The following is a 15177-nucleotide window of genomic DNA, read 5'->3' on the forward strand; positions in this document are numbered from 1 at the left end:
CTAGACTTTGTTTTAATGAGTCTAGAAGTGAACTGCACAACAAATGACGCTTCGGGGCGAATTCCGTTTCTTTTTCAATTTTGACCTGTCTGATGCTTTCCCTCCATCTCAGGCATGTGGGTCGCGCTCCGGCTGCCTCGGAGCTCTCCTCTTCCGCGCCTTTGTCTTTGGAACAGTTTATCATGCGCTTCCTCCTTTGTCTTTGTTCTTGGTTAGAGATCGCACGCAGTTGTGCAGCAGGGACACATCAACAGATCATCTCGCCACATTCTGGGCTCCATTTGCGCTCTTCAAAAGAGCCTTTGGGTTTGTCAAAACAAACTATCCTAAGCACTTGAGAGTGATAAAAACCCCATAGTCACATTTGTCCGCAAACTGTTCCAGTCTTGTTTGGACTTGCGCTAAGATTTACCGCTTTGCACTACCTGAAAGGCAAGAGAGATGACATTTACAAGTGAATGTGATGACATGATGTATAGTGGCTGCTCCATGTAATTGGTACCAGCTCCTCTTGAGGCGTGCCACATGCAGCTTAACGGTGCTTAGAAGACGTGACAATAAAAAAAAACATTCTAAACTAATCAAGTAATCCGGAGTCTTTAAAAGTCTCCTGAGGAAAAAGAACAGCAACAATTGCTTTGGTTCAGAGAGCATACAGAGGATATGCTGGCTGATCTGCTGCTTTGCAACGCCATTTGGGGTAGATTACAGTAGAGCTACCCACGCAGATTGAACTCCTTAACCTTCTTACTTTCACGGAAATATTTTTTTAATAGGCAAGTCAGCATGACCTCTATAGCTTCTGTAGATCACGGTTCATCACGGGATGACGGTAACATCAAGCATCAGTGTTCAGGTGGACAGATTTCTGCATGTAGTAAACTCCTCCCTAAAACGTTAACACTAACTAATAAGCCGACTAGGTGGAATGCAGAGAACAATAGGGAGAGGTGTCCTTACCTACCTGATTGCGTGTTTTGTGGGCTTTCTGTAGCCAGGCACGCCACTGATCATAAAGTTTAATGCTGACGTTGGTGCAGCCGTAAGTGTGCTTTCGCACCCAGCCGAAAAACTGCTTCAGTTCCCGTCGCAGGGTGGAGTTCTGCTCTTCTGACTTGAGATCACATGACCCGCTTTGCAGCCGCTCTGAGGGCGAGAGAGGAGCAAAGTTGTTGAAACTCATGCTGACCCCAAAATGTATAAAATGGTGTTATTTTAGTAATAACATTATTATTAAGGATCGATCGGTGTGTATGTTTTATGGCCGATGCAAATATTTTAAGGGCCTAAAAATGTAACAGTGCTTGATTACTCATGGATATAATGGACAGTTGATATTTGTGAATCATGAATTATGGTGCACTGTAGGTCAATTTTCCAGACGAGGATGAAGCCCAGTGTTTGGGCTACTAGTGTTTTCCTTTCAGCAGAGACTGTCCATTCCGAATGTCGTTTACACTCTTAAAAATCAAAGCACTACAAAGGGTTTTTTGAGCGATGGCACAGACTAGCCACTTTTGGTTTCATGAAGAACCATTTTGGTAAGAGATCTGTGAGTACGAAGACCTGTCCATCAACGGTAGGTTCTTTTAAACCCTGTTCATGTCATGTTCGCACATTTCGTTACACAACTGCTTCTTTACAGAACCAAAAGTGGTTCTTCTGCGGCATCCCTCAAAAAAACATATGTAGCACCTTTGTTTTTTTAAAGACTAGTCCAGACTAGTTTTAATCCCTGTCTGGAAACCAGGTGCTATGGGTCGCTTTCCCTGATGGGGATTAAGCCTATTTCTGGACTGTATTTTCCTTTCAATGGTAACTTTTATTATTTATTTATTTATTTAGAATGCTTTGTAGTCCAGAACTTGGCTTATTCCTTGTCTGGGAAACCAACCCAATATGTCTGTTGTCATATAAATATTGTGACCCTCTTCCAAAAAAAAAAGAAGAAAAAAAAAGAAGAAAAGTTGTTTTGTGTTTGTTTGTTTTTTTTTTCTAGCATATTGGGATACAACCTTGTAAGAGTTCAGCCTGTTGCACGTGTCAGATTCCAGTCCATGCTGCCCACAACCCTGCAGACTACAGCATTCTGTCTCATTGAACACATCTGATTCAACTTCTCAGCTGAATGGCAAGACCTAGATGGACTGAATTTGCATCTCTACAGAGCCACAACCTAGACGCTACCCAGTTTATCATGCTTGACCTGTCGTCAAGAGTTTATGTTTTCCTGGAATAGCATGACTAAAACAGTGCTCATTATCAGTGCACCGTTGGTGATACTGTCGCACATGCTGCAAAGCATATCAGTCGGGCTTTACCTGTTACTAAAAATGTCCAAATCGTAACTGACTATTTATAACCATAGAACATAGTGTACTGTTAAATAACTAAACATTTAATAAAAATGGTAGTGTACTGTAGTAGTACCCTATATGGACAAAAGTATTGGGACACCTGCTCTTTTGTTTCTTCTGCAATCTAGGGTATAAACAAAAAGAGTTTATCCTGCTTTTGTTGGACAAGAGCATCAATGAGCTCAGGATGTTGGATGATGACCACCCCACGTCATCCCCGACTCCCAAACTCATCCCAAAAGTATTGGATGGAGCACCATCCATCATTCCTGAGAACACAGTTCCACTGCTCCACTGAGTCCAGAGTCCTATTCTATTGGCAGTACATTTCTACAGGGACTATACAAGCTGTTTGTGTGTGCATTTGCACTTCTGTGTCAGCAATGGATGCAACCTGAAGTAGGTTGAATGCATTTGTTAGAAGGGGTTTCCACAAACATTTGGACATCTAGTGTAGTATTGTTAAATAATTATAGAAACACTAATTAATGTAGCATAAACAAAAGATCTCAGATTTAGCCAAAAGGAACATGGCAAATGAAAGAGCAGGATACAGCTTCCTGTCTTGGACCATGTGAAAGTCATGTAACCTGTCATTTCTCCATTTGATCCAAAGCTGTTTCCACTCAGTTTGAATGTAGCCACCGCTTTAATCTGTGTGCTCTCAAAAGCCCAAGTCCAGCCATCTATGAAGACTCGCAAAAAGAATTCATCAACTGTTCCCTAAGGCCCATTGACATTTTGCTGGAGAGCTTTGAATGCGCTGATGAGAGATCCCTATCGAGTTGCTTGACATTTTTTTTTGTTTTGTTGTTTTCTGGGGTTACATATGGGCTGAATCTAATTAGCCCATAATTCTGCTGCTTAATCTGTGGGGAAGGAAAGTTCCATTAAACTGAGGTATTTTAACTACAAGTGTTCCACAGTCCTTATTCAGAGCTCGGCTTATCCGTGGATCTACTGAGCAAAAACTGTTGAACACTAACCCACTTTTCATCTAAATCTGATTTTAAAATGAGAAGGAACATTAATTTCTGTTTCCCAGTGCCTTTCTGACATTTCACCGTGAGGTCCAGGTCTATTATCGCTGCTGTAAAATAACATGGCCTTTCTAACTTCATAGAACAAAAAAAGAAATTGTCACTTTCCTAATTTTTATTCCTTTTTAATAAAACAGCTTGATGTATGTAAACGTTATGTAAACATAAACAATGCGCATTTTAGAAATACGGTCCATACATGGAAATGAAGGCGGCCCAATTAGAATTCTTTATTCGTGTTATGTAAGATAAAATCAGCATATTAAAGCAACAGAACACAAGAGGGAGTGTGTTATCGCAAAATGACAGCATGGTTGTGATGAGCGGAGACAAGCCGAAGGCGAGCTTCATGATAACCCACGACCTGGAGTGTTCTATTGCTTTTAAATAACAGTTCGGAAAATAAATAAAGTAAGATATCAATTGAGGCGCGAGCGTAGCATTTAATTTAATGTTTTATTGTCAGCATTTCCTTCCGCCAAATTCAATTTCCTTAACAAGCAGCTTGTTGCCAGGTCACACAAACGAACGAACAGTTTCTTCTCCAGCTCCTTACACAGACCAAATAATTAAAGTTTCATTTTAGGCCATCCCTGTTTTCTTGGTTCATGATTTAAGCAACAGTGTTCAGTGTTTTGAAAAAAGAATTGTTTTTATGGAGAAATGACAGCATGGTTAGAGCCCTTCTAAACCCATTTAGCTTGTGTGGCTAGAACTAACTGTTGTTTAACAGCATATATCTGTGTCTTTGGCCTACCACAGTTGATTGTGTGAATTCATGTTGGAGTCAAGACGACTATTTTAGCCCAGATTGCTTTTTTGAATGAGGAACAATATAGGGCAGCCAATCAGAAAAACAGACCTCATTAACATAAATCAGTTCTAAAGTAACAGTTTTAAAGAAAGGTTGGAATGGAAAATGCATTTATAACACACAAACAAAAAGGGAGGAAAAAAAACACCCCTACAAATCAGGTATGGATCCTTTAAAGTTGGTCCCTCGATAATGAAATGTTGACACGGTGTGAAACTGCAGTTTAGAAATGTTGTAAAAAAAGAAATAACTCTCCAAAATAAAGGTTTCTTTATGTCAGTGGTGATACAATACATTGGTGGAAGCTCACCACTGTTGGGTGTGGAAGCAGCTGTTGGGTGGCTCCAGTCACTCCATATCCCCGCTTTCTTTGAGCCGTAAATGCCGACGGGGTTGCAGCGCACTTGCACGAAATACACTGTGCCGGGCTTGAGTCCGGCTAATCTGCAGGACGTCTGGTTTCCCACATCATCTACCACCTAATGAGACACAAATGTGGAGCGCCAGTGATGATGTTACTGCTACATTCTGCAGGACCGTTTTGCATACTGATTTTTATTTCCTTTAAAGAAACAGCAAGTATCAACTTGCTTCACCACCAACCACACACACAACAGTCCCTTAAGGGCACTGGTGCTGGATTAATTTGCAGTTCAAGGCTTTTCCATAAATCACCATTACCTTGACGCTAAAGACTGCTATTGCAGACGCTTTACAATTTTATTCGTTTTGATTAAAGGACTGCTATGCAGCCTCATTGTTCACATTCCTTTTAAAATGGCCTTTAATAAGCAAGTACTGTGTACCTTCCATTCACTGCTGTCCTCCAGGCGGTAGCGGATCTGATACTTGGCCTGGAAGAGGAAGTCTTTGAGGGCTGGAGGACTGGCCCAACGAACGCTCAACTGATCATCCAGCTCCCCCACCCGACTCACGTGCACATCAGGAGGGGGGTCAGTGGTCACTGAGAGAATGAAGATGCAGGAGAAATACAGGAGTAATCAGTAATATTGAATGAATATGATTCATTCAGTACATCACAGCACATGGATTACTTGACTTGGATGAACCAAGGGTTATGTTTAATTGGCGAATCCAGAACATGCCACACTCCCCCCATCCTTTATTAACCCCTTAAAAAGCCTTAAAAGGCCCACCGGGTATATTGCCAAAGAATAGCCCCACCAGTTTACACAGTTTGCAAAGTCCCTGTAGTTGCTGAATAATACGCCTTGGTATGTAATAAGCCTTGGAGTGTTAAAGGGTTAACAAAGATGCAACTGTAAGGTGGTGGGATGCAACGCTAGAGATAGACGGGAAGGAGCATGAGCTTCAGGCATGGTCCTTTCCCCAAACATCAGCTATTTTACAGCTGCATTTACACTAGGGATGGGAATTGTGGTCTGAAGTGGATATCTGTAATGTACATATTTGCTGCTGATATGTTTCTGTGACAGCAGATAAGATGTAAAAACTGGCACTATCTGCATTAACATTACAGACAAATCTACATTAAATAATATGAATAAATATCATAAATGACTATTTATTTAGTATTTAATCACTAAGGTTATAAACGTAGTAAAGTAATTTAAATGCACACTGTTTAGCTCAGTTTAGCAGTAGCTCAGGACCACCTAAACATTCTTCTCTTCTAGAGTTTAATAAATGCATCGTCAATTATCAGTTTGAAATATCGTTCAAATCTAAACCTGTACCTGATTTTGAAACAATCAAAACATCATGCATCCCTAAATTCAACAATAATAAAGTGCTGCCAACCACTTTGAATAAAGGGTAACAGTTGGGTATCCAGATACTGGTGATGAGCTACATATCTCACCCTGAGAAAAGCTTGAAGGAGGAGCAGCTGGATGAAGCTGAAAATCACTAATAGGGATAAATGGATGATTCCAAAAAGTTCCCAAAAAACTGTTGTTTTTGAACTGATATTTCTTTTATGGTGGGTTCGTGCAGCTGGGCCCCTAACAATGGCCACCCCCAATATCGGCCACTTCCACACAGTGAGCTGTTAGTCATAAATAATGTTTTCGGATGTAATTATTTGCAAAAATAAAGTTTAAATGCCTCTCTAAGGCGTGAGCTTACATTTTTCTTTTATTTCATCCAAGCGACTGACAAAGAGAGAGACCGGAAATGCGCAATACAGCATACGCCTTCCAATGAATGCATTCAGCTACCTTAAGTTGCACCCATTGCTGACACAGATCTGCAGATCCACACACACACACAGCCTGTCTAGTCCCTGTAGAGTAGTACTGCCAATAAAATAGGACTCTCTGGAGCAGATAAATATGAACCTACTGTCATCATGCCTAATGCCAGGCGTGCTCTAGGGGGATATAAAGCCTCCAGCATTGAGCTTTTTAAAACCCTTGTTTTCAGAAGGAAAAATGAATGGGCAGGTGTCCCAATACTTTTGTATATACAGTGTAGCTCATGCTATGTTTTTAAATTTCTGTTTCATATATCTTAAAGAGTAGCACAACTCTCTGTGATTCACTGTGTGCTTATGTATGTATCCCGTTACTGAAACTGTGCGTTTATGTGTGTATCCTGTTATTTATCAGTCCCCAGACAACAATTAACTGCTTTTGTGTCTGGTCACCACAGTAAAAAAAAAAAAAAATTTTTTATTGCAAACATGAAATGAGTCAACACCCATGCGCCATCGCTAAATCAAGCTTGGCTCCAGGGGAAAGTCAAGTGAATTCCAAGAGTTATTGTTTCCGTAATAGAGGGAATGGTTATGGAGGTTAGAGACATTCCATGCAGCAGGCATCCTCTTTCCTTCTCTCAGCATCTCCTCACCACGTTTGTGCTATAAGTTTCTTCAAATAAGTTTCTTCAAATAAGTTTCTTCGATTTTCTCCCCAATCTAGTTATTTCCAGTAGCTAGGACGTCCCCATCAGACGATGCTACTGTTTCTGAAAGGGTGAAGTCTAGCGGGTGCTTCCTCCGAGTCACACAGAGCCAGCAAACTACATTTTTTCAAACTGCCACTAATAAAATATCACCGAATCGCCAACTGGCAGTGGCTAGCATCGAGTTCAATGGTGGGCAATGCTACCCACCCAGAGAGAGCTAGGGCAGTGAGTTTTTTGTTTAAGTTTCTACAGGTATTCGTACGTTTAGTGATATGCATAATCACTACATGGGATTTAATACTAGGCTTTGGCGGTATCCACTTTTTTCATACAGCCAGACCTGTACAACATTGGTGTGGTATACAGTATTACCAGGGGGAGGGGTGTAGCGTAAGTTGTGCATGTAGTGCAGGTGATTCTACGTTTATGTGGCTTCCAAAAAATCTCATCCTGTGCTATTTTAAAACCAAAAAACATCAAATACAAAGTTTATTTTGCTCACAGGGTCATTGCGCAACATTAAGTGAACATTGTGCCAAATTATTACATAAATCATTTAATTAATGATAACTGTCAGTCTGACAACAGCTGCAAATGTTAAGCTGCTCTAAATCAGGAGAAAAGCCGGTTAGCATTAGCTTAGTTAGCAGAATAACATTGAGGGAGGGCAGCAGGGTTAATCACATACGACGCCCTGCCTTAATACTTCTAATCTCAAAAATACAAAAATAAAACCCTCCCGTATCAGTTCAGTGCGGAACATGTCTTTTTGTGCTGGGACGATTCTGTATTTTACAGGTCGGTTAGTAGCCCTACATTTCAGACAGGTCATATTTTTGAAATACCATCCATATTTCAGATACCTTCACCATTTTAAAATACTGTGGTATATGCCTAACACCCGTCGATACCAAAAAAAAAAGAGTTGATCTTATTGATTTTGATTTTTTTAGTTTTCTCCCTAATTTAGTCATTCTTAGTTCCCACACACTAGCTTGGACTCCCTTATCACAGAATGCTAATAGTGCTGGGAGGGTATAGGCTTGCACTGCATCCTTTCTAATTTCCACTAATGCAATGTAACTGGACAAATAAACACTCTTGGAGGAGAACAGTAACTACCGGACCTGTTATGTCAACTAACGTCCCACACTGGCTGGCACCATGCTACTAACAGCAAGAGAGAGTGAAGTTAATTATGCTCTCTGGACCTCCCAGCCACTGACAGCATTTGGAAACTGACTCCAAAACAATTGGAGTAGCGCAGCATAGCCACCCAGACCAGGAATCTGCCTGTCTCCCACAAGGTGTGGTAGCTCACTGGCAGGTAGTAGTGTTATCTGTTGCGCCACACCAATCACTTCTAGTGTGATGTTGGCCAGCAAGGGCGTCTGGCTTCACATTTGTCATCAGAGACATGTGCTAGTCTTCACCCTCCTAGTGTTGAGGGCATTGCTAGTGATAGGGGGAGTTTACATGAATGGGGATTGAGTAATTGGCCTTCCAAATGGGAAAGATGGGTTAAAATTAGAAATAAATTATTAAACAAACAAACAAACAAACAACTGAACCAAAACTCCAAACTCCAAAATGTCTAAAATCACACCTCTCCCTGATTGGTAATGTCAGCAATGACTTAGTAATGTCACTATACAACCTTTCATCCAGCTCCAGTCCTGCTTTAGATGCTTTCTTTCCTTGTGCACTTTGTAAGGCAACCACATTTGGAATTTCTGCTCCATCACTGACTTTTTTTTCTTTTTCCAAACCTAATAAAAACCCACTCTCACAGACAAGTGTGTGTACCATATGTGATGTGCTCGAATGTTGCTTAAGGAGATTCAGGATGAGCTCACTTTTGGGAAGCGCTCGCCGAACAAATTTTGAACCATGCTGCTTGTTTAGCTTTTATTAGCCGATTAAACAGTGCACTCATGTGAACTTAATGCAATAGACACATATAAGGCATCCTACTTACCCACATCTAAGATATCCAAGGTGACGACATCAGAAGTGGCAGAGCCGAGCTGATTGGACGCTTCCACCCAAATTTCGTAAGGTGTAAAAATGGCCAAATCCCGCGGGATGTAACAAGTATGCGTATGGCCCACGTTGTACTCCTCACACTCCTTCTCTTTGCCATACCATCTGCGCACCAATTAAGACTTGTTAAGCTGCACATCTAAATATACCGCCTTAAACCTTTCAGATAATAGCACATGTTGAAAGATCACAAGTCATACAACTTCAAAACCACCTGGTCTGCAAGTTAACGACCTGCTGAGTGTCTCCTGAGCACACAATCTGAGCTTAATAGTGAGTGAGGAGCAGCTGTGTTTTTTTAAAAAACCTAACTGTGTCTATGCCAATATCCTGCCTCACCTCAGTTTGTACTTGAGGATGTACTTAGTACTGATGAACATCTCCCCCAGACCACCAGGGCTCCATCTACAGCTGAGGTCTTTGGTGTTCCGTGACCAGCAGGACAGGTTAGCTGGTTTCTCAGGGGGCACTGCACACAAACAAGACTTGAGCTAGATGATCTAGAGAAGAGATTTCATCAGTCTGATATCTGGTATCAGCACTGGGCTAACAATGGCAGAAAATGTCAAAGTGAATAATATAGGACAGACATAAACCAAAACATACATAGATCAGCCATAACATTAACACCATTAACAGGTGAAGTGAAAAACACTGGTATTCGTCATCTACAGTGGCGTCTGTCAAGGGGTGGATATATTAAGCAGCAAGTGAAGTCAGTCAGTTCTTGAAGGTGTAGTGTTAGAAGCAGGAACAATGGACAAGCATAAAGATCTAAACCACTGAGCCAAACTGTGATGGCAAGGCAACTGAGTCAGAACATCTCCAAAACCTCAGGCAGGTCTTGTGGGTTTTTTCTGGTATGCTGTAGTCAGTACTTACCAAAAGTGGTCCAAGAAAGGACAATCAGTAAACCGTCAAAAGGAGCCCAAGAGCCCAAAGAGCACAAGGCTCATTGATGCGATCCATGCAGGTCCCACATCACAACTTAGGATTTGCTGCTAACGTTGGTGTCAAATACCACAGGACGCCTTCAGAGGTCTTGTGGTGTCCAAGACCTCAAATGGTCATATCTGTTGGTAGCCTACTCAATATTAGCAAAGTGATGAGAATAGCTGCCACAAGGAACTTGGCGATCTTATGTTTTGGTATCAGAAAAGAAAACGTCATCCAGTCTAACTCAGCCCTCCTAAATGTTTAGCGGAAAAATAAGTACTGAACTGATGTAAGTAGGTTTAAGCAGATACAATACACTCCAGCTACCAAATTTACATAGTTTAGTTTAGCTCACTGCAAGTCCAGCCCAAGCCACAGGCTAACACACTAGCACAGAATCGTATTGTTTTGTGTTGTTTCATGCCCCTCTGTTTCTCCTCTGTAATGACTCTCACAGGATTATAATACAATTTTTAAACTGCACTTTAATTAGGTTAATTGTAAAGTATAGTACAGTATAGTAATTTAGATGCACCAATCCAATAAATTGCACTTTACTGAATTGTACTGTATATGTTTACATATATTACATATAATTACATATACAATGAAATAGTTCAGTGCTGTACTGTGTTGTATCATGAACTATTGTATTGTTTTGCATTGTATTTGTATCATTCTGTCAAGACTAAGGAGTCTGTGGTGAGCTCAGGGCTACACATCTAATACATCAGCTTGTGGCTAGCATGTTAGCTTGTATCTAAAATACGTGTTTTATTATGGTTTATCTGCTGCTAAGAAAATATTGTACTTTTTTAATGTTGAATGTTGCACTAACTGTAACCTAGGTACATTTTTAGCGTACTGATTCACTTAGCCTATTTAACTGAGCTGTGTTGTATCAGACTGAATTATGAATTATGGTAATCACTAGCCCCAAGCAGGTAATAAACCATTAGGTGATATATACAATTCACTTTGTTTCACTTTGCATTTATTATTTATTATTTACAGAGCCAGGGCTAAGTACAAACACTGGACTTTTTTCCAGCACACTAGGAGACTGGAGAGCTAGCAAACCATGAGAAAGAATTTGCTGAATTTTACAAAAAGTGTATTAGACTGAAATCATATACAGCACTTTTAGCACTTTCTACCTGGTTAGTTAGCCTTGTGTATTAGGTTCAATTAATATAGCATGCTCTCTTGCTTAAAAAAATGAAGAAACACGAAATTCTATAATTGCGCCACTAAATCACACTTACTTCCAACATAAAGACAGGAGCCCGCCAGCACGTCCCCGCTGCCACCATGGCACACCAAGTTGTCCCCTGACTGCTGCTGGGAACCGTTGAGTCTGTGCAGCGTTACACTCAGCTCCGTCGGGCTGAGCACAGTGTAGGTGCTCTTGGCCAGGCGTCTCCCGTTGAGTGTCCAGTACAAAGAGCTGGCCTCCAGCCCCAACTCAGAGCGAACAGTGCACACCACAGTAAGGCTGGAGCCAATGGGAAGCGCTGGGTCCTGAGGGGAGATCACAGCCAAGTCTGGGGGTCAGAAAAATAAGAGTCTGTATTTATGACCAGCAGAAACAGGAGTTTGGAGCTGGATTTATGACTGCAATGCTTCAACAGTTGGGAGATCACTTGGAGAGGTCAAGCGAGGTCGTTTGTCAAGCGCTTAAGTGGTTTTCCATCCTCCTAAGTTTTCCTCCTCTTTGTCAGCGGTGCTCATATTTATTCGCGTTTATGACAAATGCTATAAAGGCGAACTGGACTGCTTTAGCGCACTGCTACTTATTTCCTTTAGGGACACTGTGGACTCAGTTTGCTCTTGGTGGGAGGTGAACAGGTTTCTCAAACATGTGCCGAAAGGCCTATATCTCTCAGCTTGAAGAAATATTTGTACTGCCTCTCTGTTTCTGGGTAATAACGACTCTCACAGGACATGAAAGTGAAATCTTGACATAGATCTAAGGAGCACAATGGTATTACATAATTATTTGAGTGTTCTTTGCTAATCCGTTTATTCTGTGGTTCACATAGTTTTTAAAGGAATGATTTGGTAGAAAATTTAATTTACCCAGTTTTCTTATCACCCCAGCCACAGTCAGTCAACCAAGACATGTTTGGTGTTTGAGGTTTGCTCCTTTAGTGTTTCCCTGGAGTTGTGAAGCTAATTGTGCCAACAAGTAATGGAAGTCTGTGTCATTTTGTTTTGATAGCAAAGTCTTCAGCATTGATTCAACCGGATTCATCTGGTCTTCATGCCACTAATGTCCTTTCTGGACATGGACATTTTTTATTTGGTACATATGCTCTGCCTGAGCACCAACCTGTTACTGCTAAAAAGTAGTTTGGTCACTAAACCTACTGTTTTAGTGAATTTTTTTTTGTTTGTTTGTTTGTTTGTTTTTACAAAACTGGAAATCCAAACCGAATAAAGGGATTGAATGGCAACTGTCAGATGTTCATCCAAGGTAATAACGTTTATTACAATTTCTGGTTCTTAGAATGTTCAATCTGTCAAGTTTTCTGGACAACCCTACATATTAATAAATATGAAACTTCATTATTTAAATTTATACACGTCTGAAATGTTTCTGTTCTATGTTTAAATAAAAAAAACAAATTATTTAGATTGGAAAATATTTATGTCCCATTCATCAAATATTAGTATCAGAGTTATTATGTATCAGTTGCATCATTGTTCTTAATTTATTGTTTTTGGGACCGTTACTTTAACTGTTTCCACAACGTTAGTGTTTGTCTAACTGGAAAATGGACTGTGAGAAAAGTTCTAATATTTTTTTAAAAGGTTCCAGGAAGGTTAGCCTGAAACATGTGCCATGATGATGGTTTGCCTCATAACATTATTAGAACGTTTCAAGGTTTCCAGTTAGACAAACCCTAAAACACTTTTCACTGGGTGAAAAGTAACATTCTCAAAACTAAAACATTGATAAACTAATGATAACCACACTGATAAATCAGTGGTACATAATATTTAATTAATGTTACATAATGTTTTCCAAATTGAATAACTGGGGCATTTATTAAACATTCAATAGAACATATTAAATACATTTTGTGAATTTATGCTGATAATACAAATGTGGAATATGCCTACCAAGTTAAAAAAAAAAAATTAAATAAAACGTTGTAAGAATGTCCAGCAACTTGAACTAGAGATTAAACGTTTTAAGAATAAAAAAATGTAACGTTCAGAAAAACGTTAAAAGGGTTAGCTGGGATGTCACACGTTTACGTTCCTGCAACGTTATTTCTGTAACGTTCCTGGAACCTGATAACGTTCTTATTACGTTATATCCTAATAAAAAACGTTCTTATGCTGAACGTTCTGATAACGTTTTCTGAATTCCATCACTTTTGACCAGCCACAACAGGTTCTATGACCTCATATTGCTACATGTAGCTGGACATGAATTGCTCCCGCAACAGTGAGAGGTCACTCAGCACTGTGGGGGTTTTCAGTGTCAGCATGAAGGTAGGACCGGCCTGTGCGCACCTTTATCCTGTAGTTCTCCAAACTTCTGGAGCAGTCAGACTCAGGGAATACAGGCTACTCACGCGTGGTCGAGGTGAAAGCGTGTGGGACGAGGATCACAAGCGAGATCGCCCAGACTGCTAATGCCAGCTTCAGCGCGCCGCTCGCGCTCCGTGAACCGTTTTCATCGCGACGGCAGGAACGGATGCGCAGACGGTCCATTTTCGTTTCTCAGGCAAAACTGCCAAAAGCCCTGGTTTTGCATGGATCCACAAACCACGTCAGCTGCGTAAAGCCTTTTCCATCGCAGGGAGCGATGTTCACACGGAGCTCGCCTCACGTTTTTCAAGAGGAGTTGAATGCGTGCTGGACTCTGGAGTCTGGAGTAAGTTACCCCTGAAGCTCCGCCCACATCTCCCGAGTCACTCATGATTAGGATACTCCTTCGTTTGGTCTGTCGTTCCCACTTTAGCCATTCCCTTTCCTACATTTCCCAGTGAAGAGATCAGAGACGTTCAGGTTTGTTTAGATCTTTGCATGTTAATGTGTGGCCAAAAGTTTATAGACACCTGCCCAGCCAGTGTTCCTTCTGAAATCTGGAGTATCAAAAAGGGAGTTTGCTCCACTTTGCTGTAGCAACAGCCTTTGCTATTTTAGGGAAGAGTTACACCAGATCTTTTGCTCCGAGGATTTGATTCAATTCAGCAAAAAGAACATGAATCAGGTCAGTTACTGAGGCTGGATGTTGGATGAAGTTCTGGATCACTCCAACTCTTCCCAAAAATAGTAGATGGAGCTTCATCAGTCCAGAGGATGCTGTTCCAGAGCACTGCTCCAGAGCCCAGGGCTGGGAGGCTTTATACACTTCTAGCTGATGCTTGGCTTTGAGCACAGCTTAGGGTCATTCGTCTGTCTTCTCCAGAGCGCCTCAGTGCTTTCCTGTGGAGATTGTATAAGCGGTCTACATGGAACTTAGCACATCCAGCATCTACACTCTTTAAACAGGAGTTCTTCAAGGGTTCCTTTGGGGTCATTTTGGTCTAAAATATCAAAAGTGAGAGCATGTGACCATCTGTAGACCAGTTCAGGAGTGCTGAACCAACAGAACCTTTGGAGACCCTGCATTCTCATATGGGGACATTACATTTCTGCTTCTCTGCACCATGATACTATGACCATTTGGCCTCATATGAGGACATTGTTGTTGTTTTTTTGGCAAACAGCTTCCTGTACAAAGACTAAGTTTGGTTTTTATACTTGTTAGGTCCTGCTAATCCCAAATAGGAGGAATTAAAATTACACACCAAGCAAAAGTCCGGGGCCTCAGGAGGTTAAACCCAAAGAAGGACGTAGGGATTGTTGAAGGAATTAAATATAAAAAGGACCCAAACGGATCTTGGGGGGGAAAAGAAAGGTTCCTTTCCTCCCAGATATACTTGAATACAAGCAGTTCACTCATGTATACCTATCCACTAAATAACTTGGGACAAACTAGACAAGATTTTAGATTAAACTCTTTTAGCCCACAAAGAAGACGCAAATACACAGCGTGTATTAAAGTCACAGAGTGTGGCTTTAATGCTACTTAGATTTT

The 15177-nt window shown here is 40.9% G+C and overlaps 1 protein-coding gene across 1 annotated transcript; it reads right to left on the bottom strand.

Moving 5' to 3' along the window:
- Window positions 1-209: 209 nt before the first annotated feature.
- Window positions 210-13805, bottom strand: crlf1b (cytokine receptor-like factor 1b). The gene is made up of 8 exons (XM_072660208.1): window positions 13667-13805; window positions 11345-11623; window positions 9483-9612; window positions 9079-9248; window positions 5018-5175; window positions 4522-4690; window positions 961-1146; window positions 210-421 (listed from the first exon to the last, which is right to left on the bottom strand). The coding sequence occupies exons 1-8, from the start codon at window positions 13803-13805 to the stop codon at window positions 402-404; spliced, it is 1251 nt and encodes a 416-aa protein (XP_072516309.1). The 3' UTR covers window positions 210-401.
- Between the last annotated feature and the right edge of the window lie 1372 nt (window positions 13806-15177).

Source organism: Salminus brasiliensis, chromosome 17 (assembly GCF_030463535.1).
Source record: "Salminus brasiliensis chromosome 17, fSalBra1.hap2, whole genome shotgun sequence".
Classification (NCBI taxonomy): Eukaryota; Metazoa; Chordata; class Actinopteri; order Characiformes; family Bryconidae; genus Salminus; species Salminus brasiliensis.

Excerpts from the sequence above, each read along its gene's own strand:
- crlf1b (XM_072660208.1), bottom strand. The coding sequence starts at position 13,805 with ATGGACCGTCTGCGCATCCGTTCCTGCCGTCGCGATGAAAACGGTTCA. Across the intron at positions 11,624-13,666 it reads CGCTTTCACCTCGACCACGC|ACTTGGCTGTGATCTCCCCT; the intron begins GTGAGTAGCCTG and ends TCTGACCCCCAG. Across the intron at positions 4,691-5,017 it reads AGGACAGCAGTGAATGGAAG|GTGGTAGATGATGTGGGAAA; the intron begins GTACACAGTACT and ends GTGTCTCATTAG.